Source organism: Panthera leo, chromosome B3 (assembly GCF_018350215.1).
Source record: "Panthera leo isolate Ple1 chromosome B3, P.leo_Ple1_pat1.1, whole genome shotgun sequence".
Taxonomy (NCBI): Eukaryota; Metazoa; Chordata; class Mammalia; order Carnivora; family Felidae; genus Panthera; species Panthera leo.
In genome coordinates this window covers 13,094,056-13,117,926 of record NC_056684.1, presented here as the reverse complement: position 1 = coordinate 13,117,926, position 23,871 = coordinate 13,094,056, and the positions used below count along the sequence as shown (strand labels likewise).

The 23,871-nt window shown below is 40.4% G+C and overlaps 1 protein-coding gene across 8 annotated transcripts in view; it reads right to left on the bottom strand.

Moving 5' to 3' along the window:
* The window catches only part of MCTP2 (multiple C2 and transmembrane domain containing 2), a 264,060-nt gene that overhangs the window by 33,785 nt on the left and 206,404 nt on the right, over positions 1-23,871 (bottom strand). For 7 of the 8 annotated variants that reach the window (XR_006203374.1, XR_006203372.1, XR_006203373.1 and 4 more), the window contains one exon: positions 10,286-10,395. Coding sequence is in view for 3 of the 8 variants with exons in the window: in XM_042941092.1 (XP_042797026.1) it covers positions 10,286-10,395 (110 nt within the window). In the remaining 5 variants the exon portion in view is untranslated. Of the gene's footprint in view, positions 1-10,285; positions 10,396-14,333; positions 15,642-23,871 lie in introns of those variants that run through there. The other variant, XM_042941093.1, reaches the window with a different exon arrangement.

The following is a 23,871-nucleotide window of genomic DNA, read 5'->3' as shown; positions in this document are numbered from 1 at the left end:
AAAAAAAAAATTGAAGGGACTACAAGCTATAATGAAAAGCTAGCGATGGTCAGAAACAAGAAAGATACCTAAAATAGAAATACCTAAAAACAGAAAATAATAGGAAAGGATATATTATGAAGAAACCAATAAGTGGGAGGTGGTGTGGCCATATTAATATAAGATACTAAGGCAAAATTTCATTTATTGTTTAGAGATAAATACATCACTTCCAGCTGATTAATGATCTAGTTCACCAGGAAACTATAGCAATTTTAATACATACAACCCAATTAACATAGCTTTGGAACACAGAAAGCAAAAACTGACCAAGCTTCAAGGAGAAATAGACAAATCCACAGTGGAAAGTTTTGACATACATCTCTAAGTAATTGATACAAGCAGCCCAACCGAAAATGAAAATCGGAATATAAAAGATTGAATGTGGGGCGCCTGGGTGACTCAGTCGATGAAGCTGAGGCATCCTGACTTCAGGTCAGGCCATGATCTCACGGCCCGTGAGTTCGAGCCCCGCGTTGGGCTCTGTGCTGACAGCTCAGAGCTTGGAGCTTGCTTGCTTCAGATTCTGTGTCTCCCTCTCTCTCTCTGCCCCTCCCCTGCTCATGCTCCGTCTCTCTCTGTCTCAAAAATAAATAAAAACATTAAAATATATATATATTGAATGCGATCAACAAATTTAATCAATGAATATATATCCAGAACAATATCCTAGATAACCTTTTCAAGCACACATGGAAAATTTACAAAAGCAGGCCATTTTCTCAATGAATATTTTCTGACCATAAAGCAATTAAGCTAGAAACCAGGAACAAAAAAAGATAACCAGGAAATCTTCAAATACTTGGAAATTAAGCAATATGCTTCTTGGCCAAAGAAGAAATAAAAACAGGGAGAAAAAAAAAAAGTTTTTATTAAATTTGAATGATAATGAAAATATCAACACCAAAATGTCTGGCCTGGAGCTAAAGTTGTGCTTATAGACAATTGTAGAACTTAAAATGCTCTTTAAATGTTAGGAAAATTAGAAAGATGGAAAAAGAGTTAGGAAAAAAATACTGAATTCATCCCAAGGAAAATAAAAGGAAGAAAGGAATAAAAATAAGGGTACTACTAATTAATGAAAAGGAAAGCAGGTTAACAGGTAGAATTAACAAAGGCCAGTGACAGTTCTTTCTAAAGACTAACTTAATTGATAAATCCCCACCAAGAAAGAAGGTTAAACGCAATTAATATCAAGCATAAAAAAGTGGACAAAGCTACAGATCCTACTGACATTCAAGATAGGATTTTATCCAATAAGAGGATTTTATTAACAAATTTATTCCAAAAAGTAGAAAATTTAAACAAAATGGGGAAAACCCAGAAAATGACCACTTATAAAAACAGACGTGAGAAGAAACAGAATGGCCAAACCCATCTATCTATTTTACCAAAATCGAATATTCAGTGAAAACCTGTCCTAAAAGAAAACTCCAGGCCCAGATGCTTCCCCAGCAAATTCTAGCAAATCTTAAAGGAAGCAATGACACCAGTCGTGTGCAAACTCTTCCAGATAATGATAGAACGCTTTCACCTGTTGTAGGAGTCTAGAATAATCTTCTCTCCATAAGGAATTTTCAAGAACAGAAAATTAGAGATCAAATCTCGTTAGTGATGATAGCTGTAATAATCCTATGCAAAGTAAATAAAGTAAATAAAATAGAGCAAAATACAAAAGGAGAGATTATATAGCATGATGAAGTTGGGTTTATTCCACACAGTGGAACACTGGCTTAACATTTGAAAGTCAATCACAATAATAGACCACATTAACAAAAATAAAGGAGGAAAAAAAACCAAACATCATCTTAGTGAATGCAGAAGAAAAGTTTGATAAAACTCAACTCACATTCACGATAAAAACTCGTAGTAAATTAAGAATAAAAGGAACTTCCCCAATTTGATACAACATCTTTACAAAACCCTATAGCAAACATCATCCTTAGAATGAAATGTTGAAAGATTTTTTTCTCTGATATCACATAGGAGAAGAGTGTTCAGCCATGCCAATTCTGTTCTACCATAAGGTAAGAAAACATAGAAAAATGTAGAAGGATTGGAAAATAAGGAATAAACAATTATTCCTAAAAAATATGTTTCTGCAATAGAAAATTAAGGATAATAATCTTCAGATAAAAATTAAGATAACTAGGTTTGCCAAAATTTAGAAATACAAAGTCAGTGTGGGGAATTCATTTCACTTCTATATCCCAGGAACAAATAAGTAAAAATGCAATCTGAAACAAAAAGATACCATTTAAAATACCATGAAACAAATCAAGGACTTAGGAATATATCTCACAAAAATGCGTCACACTTCTATACACACAACTCTAAAATAATTCTGGAAGAAATTCAAGATGGCCTGAATAGACAGAAGACTACATTAGAAAACTTTAAAGTTTATCAAGATGTCAATTATTTCCCAATTAATGCAATCCTTATCAAAATCTCAGTAGTCGTCTGTGTGTGTACAAACGAGTCGTGTGTCACTGGGTGCTAGAAATGAAGACGTGTATCAGACACTGTCACAAACACACTGTCAGATTTGCTCTCCCAACAGCAAAGTCAGTTAACTCTTGCGTCTTCCCCCGAGCAACTCACAATGATAGCGGACAGCATTTTAATGTTTTCAAAAAAGAAGGGGACATTCACTGTTTACATTTTTTTTTAAATTTAAGACACAGAATCAGAGCAGAAATAAACAATATAGAATCTAAAAAAACTGTAGAGCAGATCAACGAAACCAAGAGTTGGTTTTTTGAAAAAATAAACAAAATTGACAAACCTCTAGCCAGGCTTCTCAAAAAGAAAAGGGAGATGACCCAAATAGATAAAATCATGAATGAAAATGGAATGATTACAACCAATCCCTCAGAGATACAAACAATTATCAGGGAATACTATGAAAAATTATATGCCAGCAAATTGGACAACCTGGAAGAAATGGACAAATTTCTAAACACCCACACTCTTCCAAAACTCAATCAGGAGGAAATAGAAAGCTTGAACAGACCCATAACCAGCGAAGAAATTGAATCGGTTATCAAAAATCTCCCAACAAATAAGAGTCCAGGACCAGATGGCTTCCCAGGGGAGTTCTACCAGACATTTAAAGCAGAGATAATACCCATCCTTCTCAAGCTATTCCAAGAAATAGAAAGGGAAGGAAAACTTCCAGACTCATTCTATGAAGCCAGTATTACTTTGATTCCTAAACCAGACAGAGACCCAGTAAAAAAAGAGAACTACAGGCCAATATCCCTGATGAATATGGATGCAAAAATTCTTAATAAGATACTAGCAAATCGAATCCAACAGCATATAAAAACAATTATTCACCATGATCAAGTGGGATTCATTCCTGGGATGCAGGGCTGGTTCAACATTCGCAAATCAATCAACGTGATACATCACATTAACAAAAAAAAAGAGAAGAACCATATGATCCTGTCAATCGATGCAGAAAAGGCCTTTGACAAAATCCAGCACCCTTTCTTAATAAAAACCCTTGAGAAAGTCGGGATAGAAGGAACATACTTAAAGATCATAAAGGCCATTTATGAAAAGCCCACAGCTAACATCATCCTCAACGGGGAAAAACTGAGAGCTTTTTCCCTGAGATCAGGAACACGACAGGGATGCCCACTGTCACCGCTGCTGTTTAATATAGTGCTGGAAGTTCTAGCATCAGCAATCAGACAACAAAAGGAAATCAAAGGCATCAAAATTGGCAAAGATGAAGTCAAGCTTTCGCTTTTTGCAGATGACATGATATTATACATGGAAAATCCGATAGACTCCACCAAAAGTCTGCTAGAACTGATACATGAATTCAGCAAAGTTGCAGGATACAAAATCAATGTGCAGAAATCAGTTGCATTCTTATACACTAACAATGAAGCAACAGAAAGACAAATGAAGAAACTGATCCCATTCACAATTGCACCAAGAAGCATAAAATACCTAGGAATAAATCTAACCAAAGATGTAAAAGATCTGTATGCTGAAAATTATAGAAAGCTTATGCAGGTAATTGAAGAAGATATAAAGAAATGGAAAGACATTCCCTGCTCATGGATTGGAAGAATAAATATTGTCAAAATGTCAATACTACCCAAAGCTATCTACACATTCAATGCAATCCCAATCAAAATTGCACCAGCATTCTTCTCGAAACTAGAACAAGCAATCCTAAAATTCATATGGAACCACAAAAGGCCCCGAATAGCCAAAGTAATTTTGAAGAAGAAGACCAAAGCAGGAGGCATCACAATCCCAGACTTTAGCCTCTACTACAAAGCTGTCATCATCAAGACAGCATGGTATTGGCATAAAAACAGACACATAGACCAATGGAATAGAATAGAAACCCCAGAACTAGACCCACAAACGTATGGCCAACTCATCTTTGACAAAGCAGGAAAGAACATCCAATGGAAAAAAGACAGTCTCTTTAACAAATGGTGCTGGGAGAACTGGACAGCAACATGCAGAAGGTTGAAACTAGACCACTTTCTCACACCATTCACAAAAATAAACTCAAAATGGATAAAGGACCTGAATGTGAGACAGGAAACCATCAAAACCTTAGAGGAGAAAGCAGGAAAAGACCTCTCTGACCTCAGCCGTAGCAATCTCTTACTCGGCACATCCCCAAAGGCAAGGGAATTAAAAGCAAAAGTGAATTACTGGGACCTTATGAAGATAAAAAGCTTCTGCACAGCAAAGGAAACAACCAACAAAACTAAAAGGCAACCAACGGAATGGGAAAAGATATTTGCAAATGACACATCGGACAAGGGGCTAGTATCCAAAATCTATAAAGAGCTCATCAAACTCCACACCCGAAAAACAAATAACCCAGTGAAGAAATGGGCAGAAAACATGAATAGACACTTCTCTAAAGAAGACATCCGGATGGCCAACAGGCACATGAAAAGATGTTCAACGTCGCTCCTTATCAGGGAAATACAAATCAAAACCACACTCAGATACCACCTCACGCCAGTCAGAGTGGCCAAAATGAACAAATCAGGAGACTATAGATGCTGGAGAGGATGTGGAGAAACAGGAACCCTCTTGCACTGTTGGTGGGAATGCAAATTGGTGCAGCCGCTCTGGAAAGCAGTGTGGAGGTTCCTCAGAAAATTAAAAATAGACCTACCCTATGACCCAGCAATAGCACTGCTAGGAATTTACCCAAGGGATACAGGAGTACTGATGCATAGGGGCACCTGTACCCCAATGTTTATAGCGGCACTCTCAACAATAGCCAAATTATGGAAAGAGCCTAAATGTCCATCAACTGATGAATGGATAAAGAAATTGTGGTTTATATACACAATGGAATACTACGTGGCAATGAGAAAAAATGAAATATGGCCTTTTGTAGCAACATGGATGGAACTGGAGAGTGTGATGCTAAGTGAAATAAGCCATACAGAGAAAGACAGATACCATATGGTTTCACTCTTATGTGGATCCTGAGAAACATAACAGAAACCCATGGGGGAGGGGAAGGAAAAAAAAAAAAAAAAAAAGAGGGTAGAGTGGGAGAGAGCCAAAGCATAAGAGACTGTTAAAAACTGAGAACAAACTGAGGGTTGATGGGGGGTGGGAGGGAGGGCAGGGTGGGTGATGGGTATTGAGGAGGGCACCTTTTGGGATGAGCACTGGGTGTTGTATGGAAACCAATTTGACAGTAAATTTCATATATTAAAAAATAAAAAAAAATAAAAAAAAAAAAAAAAAAAAAAAAAAAAAAGACACAGAAAAAGAAAGTCAAGGCAGTTTTTCAAAAATAATATTCATAACAGTCCATGTTTTTAAGCTAGTAATGGATCTGTCTACTGGTCTGAGCTCTTTTCATGTACTAATTCCTTTAATTCTTACAAAAAAATGTTATGAAGCAGGAATAATTATTACTCCCATTCTATAAATGAGGACTGAGTCATAAAAGTTAAATAATTGGCCCCAGATCACGTACCTTCCACACAAGTGGCAGAATTGGGATCTGAATTCAGAAAGTCAGCTCAAGAGCCCTCTCCCTGCCCTCTACAGTAGCACTTTAGAACAAGTAAAAAGGTGTATTTTGCTCATTTAATTGATTCAATACTCCTGTTCATACTGAGGACTTAACTCAAAGACATTATACTGTAATACCTCTAACACTCAAGAACTTACTAGACCTTCCCTTTGTTATCATGGAATATCTTATGCTAGTTTCCAAGAACACCCAAGGTGGATAAACCCTGATAAATCTAAGCTTTCCATCTCAAAATCAAACACTGGGTGAAACATTTTCACAGACTTCTCTAGTTTTCCTGACTTGAGAGCTCCCTAAATTCCTAAGAAAGCAATCCCTGACTCGGGAAGTCATGAGACAAATGAGCCACACCCTTCAGTTAGTGGAAAAAAAAAATCAGTGACTCTTTGTTCATTCGATCATTCAGGCTTACTAATATGTCCTAAGAATATCATTTTCCCAGTTCCAAAGCACTAAACAAAAATGACTGACTACATCTGGTAAGGGGGGATCCAGCCCCATCCTGTACTTCTTCCCCCAGTTGGGTGTCCCAATAGTTGACCTTTATACCCATGGAACCATTATTTCTCTCATTTCCCAGGCTAGGACAAATGAATTCTTCTGACTTTACTACGCATGGAAACAGGATCGACTGGTCATATAATTCTATAGATTACTCTTTTGTAATGTACCCCACACGATGCTTTCATTCACGAGGCATGGTTCTCATCCTCCCTTGTGAACTTTTTCCTCACACCTAGCCTCAGGCCCTCTCCTTGGTCTTTCTGACTTCATTCTTTGTTCCTTTCAGCACATCACTCTCAGAGTAAACACCGGCTGAATCAGACCATCACTCCCCATGCCCTCACTTTGATTCAAGCTGCCCTTAACCTCCTTCCTCATCTTCACTGCTTAGTATTTCTCGACGCCATTTTCTAACAGAAGTTCTACTTCCTATGGATGTGCCTTCCAAACCTGACTCTGGACCATTTGCAGGGATGGCTTCCCTGTCCTACGTGTTTCTCATGGTCTCCTCTGTGGAGATTTCCCTGCCTGTGCGAAGATACAAGTGTTAAAGCCAACACTCCATCATGACAGGACAAATAAAATACAGCACTCTTCTGACCCATCCAGCCTGCTGTCTGAGATAATCTAGATGCTACATGTTCAGTGACTGTGTTAGCCTGTTACATGCTAACGTTTGAAACAAGTACAATATTAGGGAAGATAATTAGAGAAAGTAGAGAAGAGTTAGAAAAAGAAAATATGAATGGGGTCTTCCCAGTCAGGTATGGGGAAGCCTTGCTCTAAGAGTTTTATGTGAGCTTATTTATTTACTGGTTGCCAGAAGTTGGGTAAAAGTTTTCTTGGTCCTTAAACACTGAATTACAATGGAATATTCCAGCAGAGTTACACATGCCGTCCCACTTGAATGCCCAGTAGGACCTTTAAGGTCACAGTAGTAATGAATGGCCAAAGAATTAATAGGAGTAGAGCCTCATGAGCCTTCCTTCCTGTGCTGCAGCTGGGCAGAACAGTACTCTGTTCATGGCTGAAAATACATCTCAGACATGGCCACCACAGCTGTGCTGGGCACAGCTGCCCCTCAGACGCAATGCAGAGATGGGGGCCTGTCTAAATCGCCCTGCCTTCTTCTCTCATCAGACATATTTCCTTGACCATTATCAGCTGCACAACAGCCACATTTGTCTGTTAGAGACCTTTGAGCATGGAGACAATTTTACCAAACGACACGGTCTTCCTTCCTCGGTCTTGCCCCCACTCCACATCCTCTTATCCTCCTTGCTTCCAGAATGTTCCTCACTCAATTTTTTTTTTCCACCCACTCAAGGCCCTGTACGATCTGCCTCACCTCCACGCACCGCCATCACCATCTGCTGTTACACAGACATACTAAGCCCCCACACACTCCCTGTATCTAGTGCAGTCTTGGGCTTTGAACCTTCGCACAAAGTCTCCCACTTACTGACTTCTTGATTCTTCCACTCTTTCCTCAACTATCTCTTTCCATTATCAGACATGCTGATAAGGTATTGTTTCTTCAGAACTACCCTCTGTCGGTCTTTCTCTCTCCTACATCCCTTTCTGGGCTGGTCAGATCTCTCCTAACAGCCTGCCTTACCGCTACGTCACATCAGTGCAACTGAATTCTAATTGTCTTATTACTATTCTCCCTCATTGGGAAATAGCTCCTTAGAGGAAAATGACATTCTAGGGTAGTAGTGAGGCGGGCGGGTTAACATCTAAGCTGCTTCAGGGCACCTGGGTGGCTCAGTCAGTTGAGTGTCCGACTTCAGCTCAGGTCATGATCTCACGGTTCGTGAGTTCGAGCCCTCGGTCGGGCCCTGTGCTGACAGCTCAGAGCCTGGAGCCTGCTTCGGATTCTGTATCTCCCTCTCTTTCTGCCCCTCCCCTGCTCGCCGCCACCTCCCCACTCCCAAAGTAAATAAATATCAAAAAAAATTTTTTTTTTTTTTTTTAATTTAAGCTTCTTCACTTACTAGTTCTGTGACCTTGGGCTACAGAGTTAATCACTCTCTGATTCCATTTCCTCATCTGTAAAATGGGTAGATTAACAATCCTTAATCCATAGGCTTTCTGGAATCCTGTAATCTGATTCCTCTCAGTAACTTCTTAAATAAATTAGTATGTGTGAAGAGTTTACAACAGTGTCTGGCCAGTACATGACGTGAGCTGATGTTGCTATTATCATGGTTTTATGGAATATTTCTCATTCTTAGACCAGGTCAGTGCCTGAAACTTAGAGCTGAGAGTTAATAAGTGAATGAAGGGAGAACTATTATGCCCTCCTCATCATTTGACTATTTTCTATTGTCACGTTTCTGTTAAACAACTTTGAGGGTAATTTAAGAAACCTTTGGTCAATTTATATAAAATCAAGAGGAAAAAAGCAGGTAGGCACAGACATATATAAGAAAAAATCTTCCTGCTCTTTAATTTTTCTTCTAAGACATTGATAATGGGAATAGCAACATGTAAATTCAGTAAAACTTACCAAATTTGTTTAAAGATGATTTATAACCTATTTTATAAACAACACGAACACGTCTTACTGTGCCAATAGTAAATGGCCACACAAGAGCGACTGAATTGGATAAGGAACTGAGAAAGATCAGTATCCATAGAGAGTTCCATATTAACTATTTATATTTCCTGCTGCTAATTATAACTTACTGATTTCTTTGCATCTTGGTATATAAAACTTTCCCTTGGCTTTTAGCACTAATTTTAATCTCTTCTTTACCCATGAAATTTCTAAAGTATTATCTTCATTGCTTACAGAAGCTAGAATGGCCAACAAAATAAGAAAAAAGTATTAATCTTCAGAAAGAACAACACAGTTGACATAATTCTGGATTTAAAAGAGGAAATACGTTTACAATTTAAAAGCCAAGAAAATTAAAAATTGCTCTGTTCATTGGTCCCAAATGAAGACCAGGTTATACAGAGTTCATAATGCTCAAAACAAAACAAACAAGAATCACAGAAAGAGTCTTTCTCAACTGAGACTCTATTGGATATTTAGTCCTTGTGCCCTAAGGTAGGAAGTGACAGCTACGGGTTGGATATCAGTCAACTCTGGCCTGCCACCTGCTTTTGTAAATAAAGTTTTGTTAGAACACATTTCATACCCATTCACTTAGGTATCAATGATGCCTGATTTCATACTTAGCAGAATTGAGTAGTTACGGTCCACCAAGATGAAAATATTTACTCATTGCCCCTTATAAAGAAAGTCTGTTAGCTATGTACAATCCTTTGATACGTTGAGAAAAAATGACTCAAGGCATTCACTGTGGTCTATGTTTTCGCTGAAAAAGGTAACTTTAGAGCATATTTCCTTCCTTTTTAATTTCTGATTAGGATACTCTTCTTTAAAAAAAAATCTTTAATTTATCACCCAAACCAAGATATTTTGAGAGGGAGATAATCATGGCAGGGCAATGGGTGTGAATTGGCCATATCGTCACCCCAGTTCTGAGGCACTGCCCAGCTGTAAGGCGGACAAGCCCAAAGAACAAACCAACAAACATAAATAGGACTTGCCCCAAACACTGTTACCTTTTGGTTTTTGTTTTTTGCATTTATTGATCCCCCCCCCGCCCCGCCCCCTTACCCCCACCGTCCTTATGGATGGCAGCTCCATTTCAAACACAGCACGAACGTAGAACTTACTTTTTAATTCTTTCTCCAAAAGAAGCTATTTCCTCCAAGATGTTTTGAACCGTTGAAACAATGTCCTGTACCATATAGATTCTTTCAATTAACCCCTTTTTCTCGGATTCCTAGGAAACATAAAGGCAAGACTTAACTTGGTCACGTTTTCTTTTTATTGTCCCACAATAGAAATGTCTATGCCCTGTTACAATAACAAGGTACTCATCCACAGAGTGACTCCAAGGGAGGAATCCTATCGTTCACAGCTTAAATATTTATTGACTCCAAGGAACTACTGCCCACTCATTCAGATACAACCCTTCACAGCGTGCCTCAGTTGCTACCTCAGTATGAGGCCATGTTGTGTGGAAACTCCACAGAACCAAGAGCTTCATTTCTCTGTGGAAGCTGCTGTTTCTGCCAGAGAACTCGCAGCTCCTTCCACTTGGCTGAGCCCGACGTCCTGTCTGGCTTCACAAGCTCACCTGCCAGCTCCCCTTGCCCACGTCCCCTCACAGTCCTTCAGAAACATTTTCAGCAGGTGACAACACGGTGTATGAGAACTCCAGATGATGTTGCGTCTCCTACTCCTGCGGCTTCTTTGTCAAACTCTATTACATTTTTTGTTGTGTTTTAAACCCACTGTAAATCTGAGGAACCTTTCAGTCATCCTTTGGCAACCGCCTCAGAAACACAATAGGCCGCTGGAGGCAGACCAAGTCACTGTCAGAGACTGCATCCTACACAGGTTATCCCTGTGGAGGCTGCCCAATGATCGACTGGCTTTTCCTTTATAGAATCAGAAGCAAATACAAGTGCATCTTCCCCAGTCTCCCGTGCTTCACATGAAACAGAATTCAGCCTTCTAAGAATAGTATCCTTACTTTGCTTCTAGAAAATCTCAAGACCTGGGTGCCTCAGGTCAGACTTCAGTTAAGCGTCAGACTTGGGCTCAGGCCATGATCTCGAAGTTTGGGAGTTCGGGCCCCGCATCGGGCTTTGTGCTGACAGCTCAGAGCTTGGAGCCCATTTCAGATTCTGTGTCTCCCTCTTTCTCTGCCCCTCCCCCACTCACGCTCTCTCTTTCTTTCTCTCCATCAAAAATAAATAAACGTTAAAAAAATTTTTTTTAATAAAAAAAAAAGAAAATCTCAAATGTGTTTTACCATGTTAGGCAGTTAATGCTTACAAAAAGAATTTGGAAATTACTCAAATGTTGGAGAAAAGACTATTCTCTAAACAGTGGTATTTTTACACAATTTCTTATTTTCTGATATTATAATCTAGCTTCCTGGGAACTCTATCGTGACCGGGATTTAGCGAGTACCCTCTTGGCTTTTACCTACCAGGGTCACTGCAGCCAGTACATCTAACGCAAAACCTCAAATAAATCTAACAAAGCTTTTCATTTCTCTCTATCTAGAATTCCACTGGAGTTAGAATTCTGCTAAATTATGGAGCAAAACCTTCTAAATTGAAGAGACCATTTTAAGAATAACCTTCTCTGGGGGCGCCTGGGTGGCTTGGTGGGTTAAGCCTCTGACTTCGGCTCAGGTCATGATCTCATAGCCCGTGAGTTCGAGCCCCGGGTCGGGCTCTGTGCTGACCGCTCAGAGCCTGCAGCCTGTTTCAGATTCTGTGTCTCCCTCTGTCTCTGCCCCTCCCCTGTTCATGCTCTGTCTCTCTCTGTCTCAAAAATAAATAAATGTTAAAAAAAAAAAAAAAAGAATAACCTTCTCTGAAGTGAAAGAAAATATTTCGCTCTCCTCTTGTATTCTCTTTTCCATCAAACTGGACACAATTTGGGTGGGAAGAGAGAACCCACCACCCAGTTAGAGATGGTGGGTGAAAACACCAATATGGCAGAAATGTCAAAAAGCACTTCCCTTCTTGCACCTGTCCTGGTTTCTGAAGCCACGTGTGGCCAAAACAGACCACACAGAGGGTAGAGGTGAGAATGTACCACTGTCAGCCCCTCTATGGTAAAGGGGGTGGTGCCGGGATGGTTTGAAGAATCTCTTACCATCTGGGCTGACCTCCTTAATCCGAGAATTCTGCATAGAAGAAGAAAGTGGGCTCGTGTCCTCTCGGTACATCAAACTTGCGAGACATTTTTCCTTTTTTCATCCCCTCTTTAAATTCCTTATTTCCCTTACTCTCTAATTCTTCAAGCAGCTTGCATTAAAAATTAGATATGTTGCCAGAGCAACCTAATTTATGCTCAGCAATCCACAACATCTATTAACGGGCACAATGGTGAAAACCCATCTCTGTCTGCTACACAAGTATTCGTGTTTACAAAGAAGGATTTGAAAGCACCAGGGAATCTGACCCAAAGGGCAAAAGTAGCTTCCTCTTTTCAGCAGCATAGGCTTTGGGTCAAAACAATTTCTTGGAAAAGGATTCAAATTTCCATGCAGCTCAACTTCATAAAAGTGTCCTAAGTTCAGTTGACTGTTTTTTGTTTCTCCCCTCCCTACAAAAAACCTAAATGATGAGATTCTGGTTGTGAAGAAAGTAGTTAGTAAACCCAAATAACAAATGATTGTCTCAACGTCCTTTTACTTTTTCACGAATTTGATGTTTTAGTTTGCCTATTTAATATTCGAAGACAAGGTTAAAGAGTCCCACCATGTCTCAGCTAAAAGGAGAGTAATTTATCAACCAAATCTGTATACTTTTAAAAGTAATCAGAATTATATCATCTTTGAAATACTTATCAACTGTCGACTTGGTTTTATCATATTGATGGACCCACATAACTGTTCCATTTTATTCTTATAAATACAGTCCTTCAAATATTTTAAAAAGCGTATTTTGTATATTAAAAGAAATGTATTTATGGTATCTGAACATTTTTAAATGATACATAAAAAATGATTATTTGTGCTACACATTCATACATGTAACTGGTTTCCTGGTTATATCTATTTATAGTCCCAGGTCAGGGTACTTGTCAAAAGAACGTATTTTTTAATGCCATCTTTTTCTATATTTCGTAAAATTGTTCTTAATCATCTTCAGAGTTGCCCTTAACAGCCATTAAATTGATACCTTTAATTGACTCTACTGTGGATCATAATTTTAATTACAACAATACTCTCTCTACAGGCACTGAGGTACCTTGAAATCTCACACCAAAAAATGTGTTACATGGAGAAAATCATTATCAATTTTAATTTTTAAGTATTGAGATCTGCATATATTTCAGCCCAAATATTTTATATCCGTTCGTATGAACATTCTCTGTCAAACATCTTTTCAAGATAAAACTTCAAATGAATTGTCTCCATGATTCTTCTCAACGTTTAACAAAATGCATACTGAAAAGTAAGTGGCTTCTCAATTTCCCTCCATTCTTTGGTAAGATATGTATTTATTCTATTAAACATCAAAAGATTTTTTTCCCACAAATTGAGACATCTCAAAGGAAAACTTCAGAATTTCAACACTGAATAGCACAAAGCATTTGACCTCATCGATTACTTTGTGGCAAATATTCCTTGTCCTTGTAAAAAAAATTTTTTTTTAAAAATGGCAGTGTCTTTTTTGCTAGCTTTTTAAAAAATCCACTTCCAGTCACTAGCAGCTTTCAGAGATGAAGTGACTTGCCATTCAATCATTGAAGATTTCGATTAAAAATTGCCAACTGATTATGACCCAGATTCAACAAAAAATGTAGAGATTTCTTTTTGCACAAGAGTTCAATAGCTCTGGGAAATGTGTAGGTTGACGAAGAGCTCTTTAAAGGTTCAAGGATTCCTAAAATCAGATTGGTGATCAACAGCAAAAACAGAGTGCACATTGCCACACTGAAGTACATTTTTTTATATCTGACATATCCTTGTCATGAAAAACTCTGTTGTTGCTACTCAACACCGTATATATAAAATATTTATAGGGGCGCCTGGGTGGCTCAGTTGGTTAAGCGTCTGACTTCGGCTCAGGTCATGATCTCATGGCTTGTGAGTTCGAGCTCCGCCTGGGGATCTGTGCTGATGGCTCGGAACCCGGAGCCTGCTTCAGGTTCTATTTCTCTCTCTCTCTAGCTCTGCCCTTCCCCCGCTCATGCTCTGTCTCTCTCTCTCTCTCTCTCTCTCTCTCAAGAGTAAACATTAAAAAAAATTAATATTGATAAATGTGGACACTGCAGCTTCTAATTCAATCGATGGCACATTATCATTTGTCTGTACACAATCATGGAAAATCAGGGCACTGCGGCCGATCCCAAGTACATTTCTGTCTCATAGATTCCCTCATTTTGTAAGAATATCTTATTGGCCATGATGCTGTCCTTCATCAAAGTTTGCATTCATATTGTCGCTACCAAATTCAATAAGCCCCAATGCTCAGTGTTTCAACTAAGTTTACAATGGCGTTCCCGATGTCAAAGATTTCGTCATTGGTAAAACTAACTAGCAAAAGCTTTATTTTGGCTCCATATATTGGATAAAAAAATGAAAACAATTTTAGAATGAACTTATTTGATATTCTGAGTCATCTGATGTCATCCAGAAAAGACCACCATTATTTGATGCTGCACAAGGTTTTTTATATGTTGGTGCTACCCGAGTCAACATATGAACAGCCAGCTTGCCATTTTTCATACGTGTTCAATGAAACCTTGGGATGGAAAATCAATAAATGTAGAACAGTCATCTGATCTAAAAGAAAAGTCATACTCCACAGAGAGGTATCTAAATACAAGTTTTCAGCTGCCTGAATAAAAGCATGTTTCCAGAAATGGTCTTCTTGAAGTAACTACTGTTGAGGCCTCTTTAGCAGATTTGTAACTTAAGTTTACCTACTTGTAAACTTAAGAGATATGGTCATGGCCCCAGAGGATAGACAAGAAATGTAAACACACATCTATTTAGTTAGCACATCAGCAAGTATCTCGACAAAGCGGGGATCATTACTTGACTATTTCCTAAACGTGTACTCTGAATTTATTATTCACTCATTAAAAAGGCTTTACCCAACAGTTAAAAACAAAAGTTTTAAGTGCAGATTTACTCATTGGAATGAGCAAAACAAAACACTATGATAAATGTGTTCAGACTATTTTTTATTCTCTTATCCATAGAACTGTTTAAATTCTGCATATATTTAACATACACTCACCCTGTAATCTGTCCTCTTTCCCACTCACCACCCTGAACTGGCAGTGTGGAGGCTTTACGCACCTTAACAGATTTGGCAATCGCCATGCCGCGACAGGCTGCTATGCCAGGTGGCCGATTCGAGTAGAAGCATCAGATGCTTCTCCTCCACTGCTTGAGATAAGAAGGGACGGACCCATCTGAGAGCATCTTGTGTTTTCAGTGACCATCCAAAAGCCTTCCCTTAAAGCTAGGTGTTAGTGAGGCAGGCCCTGAAAAGCGTCAGGAAAATAGATGGGTTTATGCCTGGTTAGTTGCTGGATTTAACGCGGTGTCTGTGAGCTCTCTGGTCAACGCCTGCGCAGACAGGGGAAAACGGTAAATGGAAATTTTCTGGGCAAGGAAAGGACACGTGGCAGAGGAATGATTCCAGTCCAGAACTTCACTCCAGAGCAAGTGTGTCCCCATTACAAGAAGCCCCTTAAGTGTCTGGCAGACGTTTCGCAAGGTAGGCATTCGGCACGCATTTGTTCTCTTTGACGTTTGTTTCTATGATGTCTATGGCTGCCTGTTCTCTTTCCTTACTGTAGAATATATAATTTGGAGACACTTTGTTCCGTTACGTATTTCCACCTACTCTTTCTTTCCAGCACGATTTTGCTCAATACTCACGCGAGTGTATGTTAAATAATGCCTTTTGAAAATATTTCTTTCCATTCTTGTATTTAAGAGCTCAGGGTACCCAGGGGCTGTTGGTGCCAAGCGGTAAAAAGTCGGAAGAAAAAACAAACAAACCATGAGACTTCCCAGCTCGACCCAGACCTGCACCTCATGTAAACTAATAGGCTCTGGTCAGAACGAACTGGGTTTGACTCTGTCTTGTCATCTACTCGGTTTGCCATCACGGCGAACTCCTCACTCCTCCTGAGTCCCGACTTTGCTGTCTGGAAAAAGGGAAAGGCTCATCCTTTCCTGATTGAGTGTTTGAAGAATTAAATATCATTCACATCATAAAGTATGTAAAGCACGTGGTGCATTCCAGGTACTTCCTAAACCGAACCCCCTTCCCTTCAAGAATGCAAAGAGAGAAAAGAATGTGAAACCTCGGGTCTGGTTGACAGAAGACTAAGGTGATTTAGAGTTTCGAAAGCAGTGGTCTTCCAAGATAAGTCTGCTCATGTTGCCCTGCGTTGTACGAAAGATCATCTGGCGGTCTTACCCGCGTCATGCTGGCTTTATTTACACGTCTCAGATTGAAATGTCGTGACAACAGTTTAGCAAACACAACATTACAGCTGCTGCTGCTACCAAATCGCCTGGGAAGAGTAACAGAGACTCATTCAGAAAGACAGAACGGTTACCGCGTGTGCTTCTATGTTGCCCTAACATCGGAGGCTTCTGATTTATAGAGGGAAATGCGTAATAAAAATAGCAGCGGCCACTAGTGTCGTTAAGCAAATGCACAAGATGACTGTGTCTCCACATGCACTTGCCATCCCTGCATCTGAGAAAGAACGGGTTGTATTTCTTACGACAAACTTGAAAACTCAGGGAGGCGTAAGTCAACTCGTATGATTTAGGGCCTCCTTTATGACAAAGCCCGTGTCACAATACGATGGAAGAGATGAGAGCATGGAACTTTCCAGACACAGAATTCAAATTTCATAAGGTTCCTTTGTTTTCTTATGCCCTATAAAGAAAGAGCGGCGCTCATGGTAAGACAAATGCCAAGCATGTAACCTAAAAATGTATATTATCATATGGAGATGAGTGTAAGATTGCCATTTTTCCACGGTGAAAAAGCAAAACCTGAGTCCTTTGGCTAAGTTCTGTCATCAGTTGAATTCAGGACAAATCATGTGCTTCCTTTCAAAGCAAAACCAAACATAAATCAGGAGGCAAATTCATCCCTCTTCAGGCCTTGTCGTCTCCCCCCACGTCTCCAATGACTATGGCCCTGTAGGTGCAATAAACTAGCTTTGAGCCTCTGGGAGAGAATTCACACCATCAAAATGAATTTGCAACTCAGAATTAATTATATAATCAGTGTGTTACGTTAAATCTCTCCCACATGTTCTGATGTTGGGAAAAAAAAAAAAATCCTCATTTCTCTATTAATTACCTAAGCCAAACCAGGGAGATAGTCCTGAAAATTGACCATGTCAGAAAAAAAATCCTGACATGTTTAAAACCTGAGTAGTATGTGTCACAGGATGGGAAGCATTCCCAAAAGCGATCAATGCAAAATTCCATCTCCAGATCTTTCCAATAATGGCAGCCATCTAGAGCAGAGACACAAAAATATAACTTTGGACTTTCCATGGGAGTATATTTGGTCTGTTTTATCCTATGGACTATTAAAAGCCTGTAATTTGAAAGCTTGGAGAATTATAAACACCAGAAACAGACTGAGTGGCATTGAGCATGAAAAAGAAAAAAAAAAACAAACCCTCAGCATCTGTCATAACAAAGGATAAGAAGCAATATTTCCGAGACAGGAGATTAAAAATTATTCTTTGGGAAGTCTGGCTTACTGCACTGGGAACTGTCTTTAGGATTTCTTCCCATGAGATGTCGAGTGCGTGTGCGTGCACGCGCACAAACGTGTGTGAACTCGCGCACGCACACAGTCAACCCCAAGGTGTGTGCCGTTTCACTGGGGAGATGTCTGCTCATTACACAAAGGGCTTCCACGCTGACTGAGATTTACCAACACGTTTCTTTGGCGTGTGAAAAGAACCTCACTGCTGGAAAAAGTAAAAGGATGAACATCATCAAGAGGAAGGTGGTGATAAGACACAAAGGAACAGTCGGCAACAGTCTAAAATGACGATTTGGAATGTGGAGCTCAGGAAGGTTTATTTCATGAAGCTTCTCCGAGCCAACTGACGGACGCTACAAATACCATCCCAAGGCAAACAGGGCTAGTGGTTTTCTAGAAGTACTGAGGCAGCCTTCTGTCACTACTGTAGGTAAACACACAATGCTTGGCAGTTGTTGATTTTGCTGTGCGGGTGCCTTCGATTTTGCGTCACTGCCCAACATAACGTGCCAACGTTAATGAAAGAAGCCATCGCACTATACTGATTATTTACTTAGAGCTCCATGTTTATAGTTTCAATCTTTGTACCGATAGGGGCTCGACATGGGGGGAAACACTCCATAAATGTAAAACAATGCAGAAAAATGAACCGATACATTAATGACAGGTTTCCTGCCTGACCGTGTGGCAGGGTCAAAAATAAACCTGATTTAGGTCAGAAGAACTGCATTTGTGTTACTATCCTATGTAGTTAAAATTTCTCTTAATTTGTAGATGGGGGAATTAATACCAAATGTAATGGTCTGAGTACTGAATGGGCTCAAATATATAAACACAGTCTGCACATTGTAAACACTCTACCAATATTATCTTTTAAAGTTTACTTATTTATTCTGAGAGAGAGAGAGAGAGAGCACACGAGTATGCGCGAACAGGGGAGGGGCAGATTGAGAGGGAGAGACAGAATCGCAAGCAGGTTCCAGGCTCCAAGCTGTCAGCACAGAGTCCGATGCAGGGCTTGAACCCATGAACCATGAGAGCATGACCTGAGCTGAAATCAAGAGTTGGACCCTTAACCTGAGCCATCCAGGTGCCCCTGTTCATATTTGTATAAATATAATTATTTAACTAATACTTGAAATAATATTATTACTTTTGTGTCATTTATTACTTACTAGAAATTATTACTTTTCCCTTGAGGAAAAGAGACATATATTCGCCTTGCTATCAATTATCTTGTAAACTCACTGGATAGTCCGGATTTAGGGCAAACCACAAAAACAGATGGGGTTTCATTAGGAAAGCCGAGGAACAGCTACTATCCTCAGAAAAACAATGACTGGCGGATGACTGAGATACAATGTCCGATGTACTCTAATTAGCATGATGTAATAATTTTAGGCAATGAGAAATTAAATATCCAGACACGGTAGTCCATAAAGACAGAGTCTCTGACTTCATTCTGTTAGAGCACGTGAGGTAATCGAAGGATAGACAATCCATCTAATTTACAGTCTATCATATTTCACAATATTGGGAATAACATACTGAGCAAGTATAATCCTTACAGTAGAAATCACATAGAAAATACATAAGCACTAGGAATATTAGTGAGACTGATAGTAATGTGATGAGTAATGCTTCAAGAGGTCAGATCAGGGGCGCCTGGGTGGCTCAGTCAGTTAAGCGTCCGACTTCAGCTCAGGTCATGATCTCGTGGTTCGTGAGTTCGAGCCCCGCGTCGGGCTCTGTGCTGACAGCTCAGAGCGTGGAGCCTGCTTCTGATTCTGTGTCTCCCTCTCTCTCTGCCATTTGCCTGCTCACGCTCTGTCTCTGTCTCTCAAAAATAAATAAACATTAAAAAAAATTTAAAAAGGTCAGATTAGGGGCACCTGGGTGGCTCAGTCAGTTAAGTGTTCGACTTCGGCTCGGGTCATGATCTCACGATTTGTGGGTTCAAGCCCCGCGTCGGGCTCTGTGCTGACAGCTCAGAGCGTGGAGCCTGCTTCCGATTCTGTGTCTCCCTCTCTCTCTCTGCCCCTCCCCCGCTCACACTCTGTCTCTCTCTCTCTCTCTCTCTCTCAAAAATAAACATTAATTTTTTTTAAGAAAAAAGATCAGATTAATGACATTTCTGGATGACCTCAAAAAGTAATCAAGAATGTGGGGTTTGACTTTTAAAAGAAAAATCTGAGCAAGTCAGTGTGTCGGAGAAAAGACTGCTGGAAATAAGGAAGCCAATCCCTTCTCATTCAAAACATGCGTAAACTGATAATTAAGATTTGGCTGGAATCCATTTTAATATTAAAGTCTTGAAAGTAAGATGGTCTGGTAGAAATGGTAGCAATTAAATCATTTCATCACTAAAAATCACATTAAATCAAATTAAAAGGAGTTAAATTAGAGCAACCATTGACTTTATTTCCCTGAAAATCATCTTAAACAGGTCCTCTGCAATTTGCCCCGCGTATAAATCGCATATGCCCTGAAAGTGTGGGTATGTGTGTGTATTAAACTACTGCTAACCTTTCAAAGATACTGTCTGACTTTGGGTTTTCTTAAAAATGCCATACTTTATCATTTCAAAGTACCACTGTTCTGTCACTAGGATAAAAAAAAAATCACTAATCAAACTAATTTGCTGTGTTTGGAGCATTCATAAGAAGGCGCAAAGGAATCCCAAGCGAAACTACTCTCGCTGTGAGATTGTAAAAGAAACTTCCTCCAAGCATGACGGTCTCCCCTTTAGGAAGTACTATAGTTGGGATGAGATAGATCTTTTTTTTTTTCTGTCTAGAATAAGAAAACATAATGAATGGGGCATAGTGGGCCTAGCCCACTCATCCGAAGGACTGTGCAGGTTCAATGCCAGCAAGAACTCCTGCGAAATATGTATGCCACATGCTTCTCTCCTTAAGAAGGCTCTGCCTGGGGGGGCGCCTGGGTGGCTCAGTTGGTTAAGTGTCCGACTTGGGATCAGGTCATGATCTCACAGCTTCTGAGTTCGAGCCCCGCATCGGGCTCTGTGCTGACAGCGGGGAGCCTGGAGCCTGCTTCTGATTCTGTGTCTCCTTCCCTCTCTGCCCCTCCCCTGCTCACACTCTGTCTCTCTCTCTCTCAAAAATAAATAAACATTAAAAATAATAATAATAATAAAAAGAAGGCTCTGCCTGGGATGAGTGGACTAATCAGTTTGGAGAATGGAAACCATGTTAAACACCGAAACTGATGGTTTAAAATGGACTTAAACTTTAATGACGACATCCTAATCTGTGAAGAGAGGGTAGAGATATCATATTCATTTGCATCCTTACATGGTAAAATGGTCCACAACGGATCCATAAAAATGTATTAGATGTTTACTTTTTAGTTTTTTTAATTTTATTTTTATTTTAGAGAGAGAGGGAGAGAGAGAGAGAGAGAGCGAGCAAGGGAGAGGGGCAGAGGGAGAGAGACTCCCAAGCTGGTTCCATGGTCATGTGGAGCCCAATGCAGGGCTCAATTCCATGACCCTGGGATCATGACCTGAGCCGAAATCAAGAGTTGGACACTCAACCGACTGACCACCCAGGCACCCCTATAGTTATATTTTTTTTGAAAAAAGTTTTATAATATTTATTTTTGAGAGAGACAGAGACAGAGTGTGAGCAGGAGGGAGAGAGGGAGACACAGAATCAGAAGCAGGCTCTAGCCTGCTTGTCAGCACAGAGCCGGATGTGGGGCTCGAACTCATGAGCTGTGAGATCATGACCTGAGCCGAAGTCAGACACTTAACCGACTGAGCCACCCAGGTGCCCCTAGATGTTTATTTTCTTAAAAACATCCATATCTGTTTTTCACCCGTTACTGGCATGCAACGGCGACGTCTCCCCCCGCCCCACCAAACACTGTAAGACAATTGTTCACCCATCGATAATTCTAGAACAAATCATTCAAGCCCTATTTCTGACAGCCGAGTTAAAAGCACACCAACTCACAGTGCAGACATCACAACACAGAATCTTTATGATAGCAACAGACAGGGTTTTGGTTGTTTTTTTTGTTTTTTGTGTTTTTGGGTTTTCTTATTGTTACATGCCCTTATGATTTCTTCTTGCTGATGTTAATAGTAACTGCTGAATATTCTATGTAAGCATTTGTTGGGCTGGAAAAAGAAAGAAACTCTAATGCAAGTATTTATACCTTCTGCAATGAAAACAAGATATTATTGCTTTGCGTGACCTTTCCTAAGTATGGGATACAGCATTTTACACAATAGTTTCTTGGTTCATGCTTCAATTACTGACCTTTACTGTGCAGAAAATTAATGCAATTTTCATTGTAATCCATCCGTACAAATAAGGTCCACATAGAAGAATTCCACATATGGAATCTAATAGAAATCGGAAATGTCAGCTGATTGCTGTTGGCTGAACTTAGCCATTCTGTTTGTTCAGGGGTCCCCAGCAAACTATACTTGTAACAAGCCATTTCTCGCGCGGGCCATCAGGAATAAGAGAGAAAGATTTCCTCTCTTCAAAGTTTAGTCTGTACCTTTAGTTTCCTAAAAGCCAAAAAACTAGTCACTTGAAGGTTCTAGGTTATTTCTGAAAGCCCCCCCACTGCTCCTCCCCCACACAAAGGGAGACAAAATCGTGCAGTCTCATTTGGCTTCTAATACGGGTCACCCCCACAGATGTCTGACAACTAGAAGGAACAAGAGGCTATAGTGATGTCATTTTACAACAATCCCCCCTCCAGACAATAAACGTATGACAGACCCCAGACCACGTCCTGGTCGGTGCATCAGAGACAGGCAGAAGACGGGAATGTGCCCATCTCCTGAGGAAACTCTGCCGAGGGGCCCTGACATGCTTTCATCTTCCACAGTCGCCTGTGATGGTATTTGGTGGGAAGGGGCGCTGGCAATTAAGGAGTGTCACTTTCAAGATGGATAGTTTGGATAGAAAGGAGTTTCCTCTGTTCTTCTGGTTTGGAAGGAAACGGCTGTGTGTTTATAATTTGTAAACAGCTCATCGCTCACTGGGTGTGTTACAGTTCCCAGAAGCCTGGTCTGTCACGTCTAACATGCAACAGAAGCCAGAGGGCTCTGTGGACAAGCCCCTGGAAACAGCACACTGTGGAGGGCAACAGCCCGGTGCCTGTGTGGGCAGGTCTCTGAGGAGCACATCTCAGTTGTGGAAGCTTGCTGTATGCGAAGAAATGATGGACTGTAATATATGTGGATGATGCGGGCTCCAGAAGTCTTGAAGCTGAAAATCCCTCCATATTTTACAGCTCTCGTAGCAAAGTGCGAGTGGAAAGATACTGATAAGGACCGCAAAGCTCGCCAGTCTCCCTAACAGGTGAAGGGTTGTGTTAAGCAGAAGGAGGCATAGAGAGAAGTCAAAACTTCGTTTTAGATTTATTCCTCTGGGTGATATCATAGACATATAAAATTGAGGAAGCAAACACGCATGGCCGTGCTATGGCTCTTAAAGGTCCTGTGAAAATACGACAATCAACGTATCTCCAGAACAGACTCGCCCCGAAGGAAATGGGGAACGTCGTGATGCCAACACCCTCTGTGCGGATCGGGTTTGGCCCATCTGCCGTGGGGAGGGCCATGCCTGGGTAAATGCAAGCGCTCCAAGGCTCTTCCATGTAGATGCAATGGTTCCAACTCAGCTGTCCTTGCCCAGAAAGGCCTGAAGGACAGCCCAACTGGCTCTACTTCCAGACTCCCAGACCCCCGCGGACAATCCTTGGGGCACCTGAGTAGACGGGTGCATTGTGATAACCACTGGTCCAGACCCCACGGCCTGGATATGTTGCCTGCCAGTTTACTGAACCCCACTTTCTCATTCATTGCCTTCTTGTTGGATGCCCTCCGCAGATGGGCCACAGACACATGGTCACGATTATCTCTAAAGGGCAGATGATGCCCTCTTCTACGGAGGGCTCATTTCAACAGAGCCAAA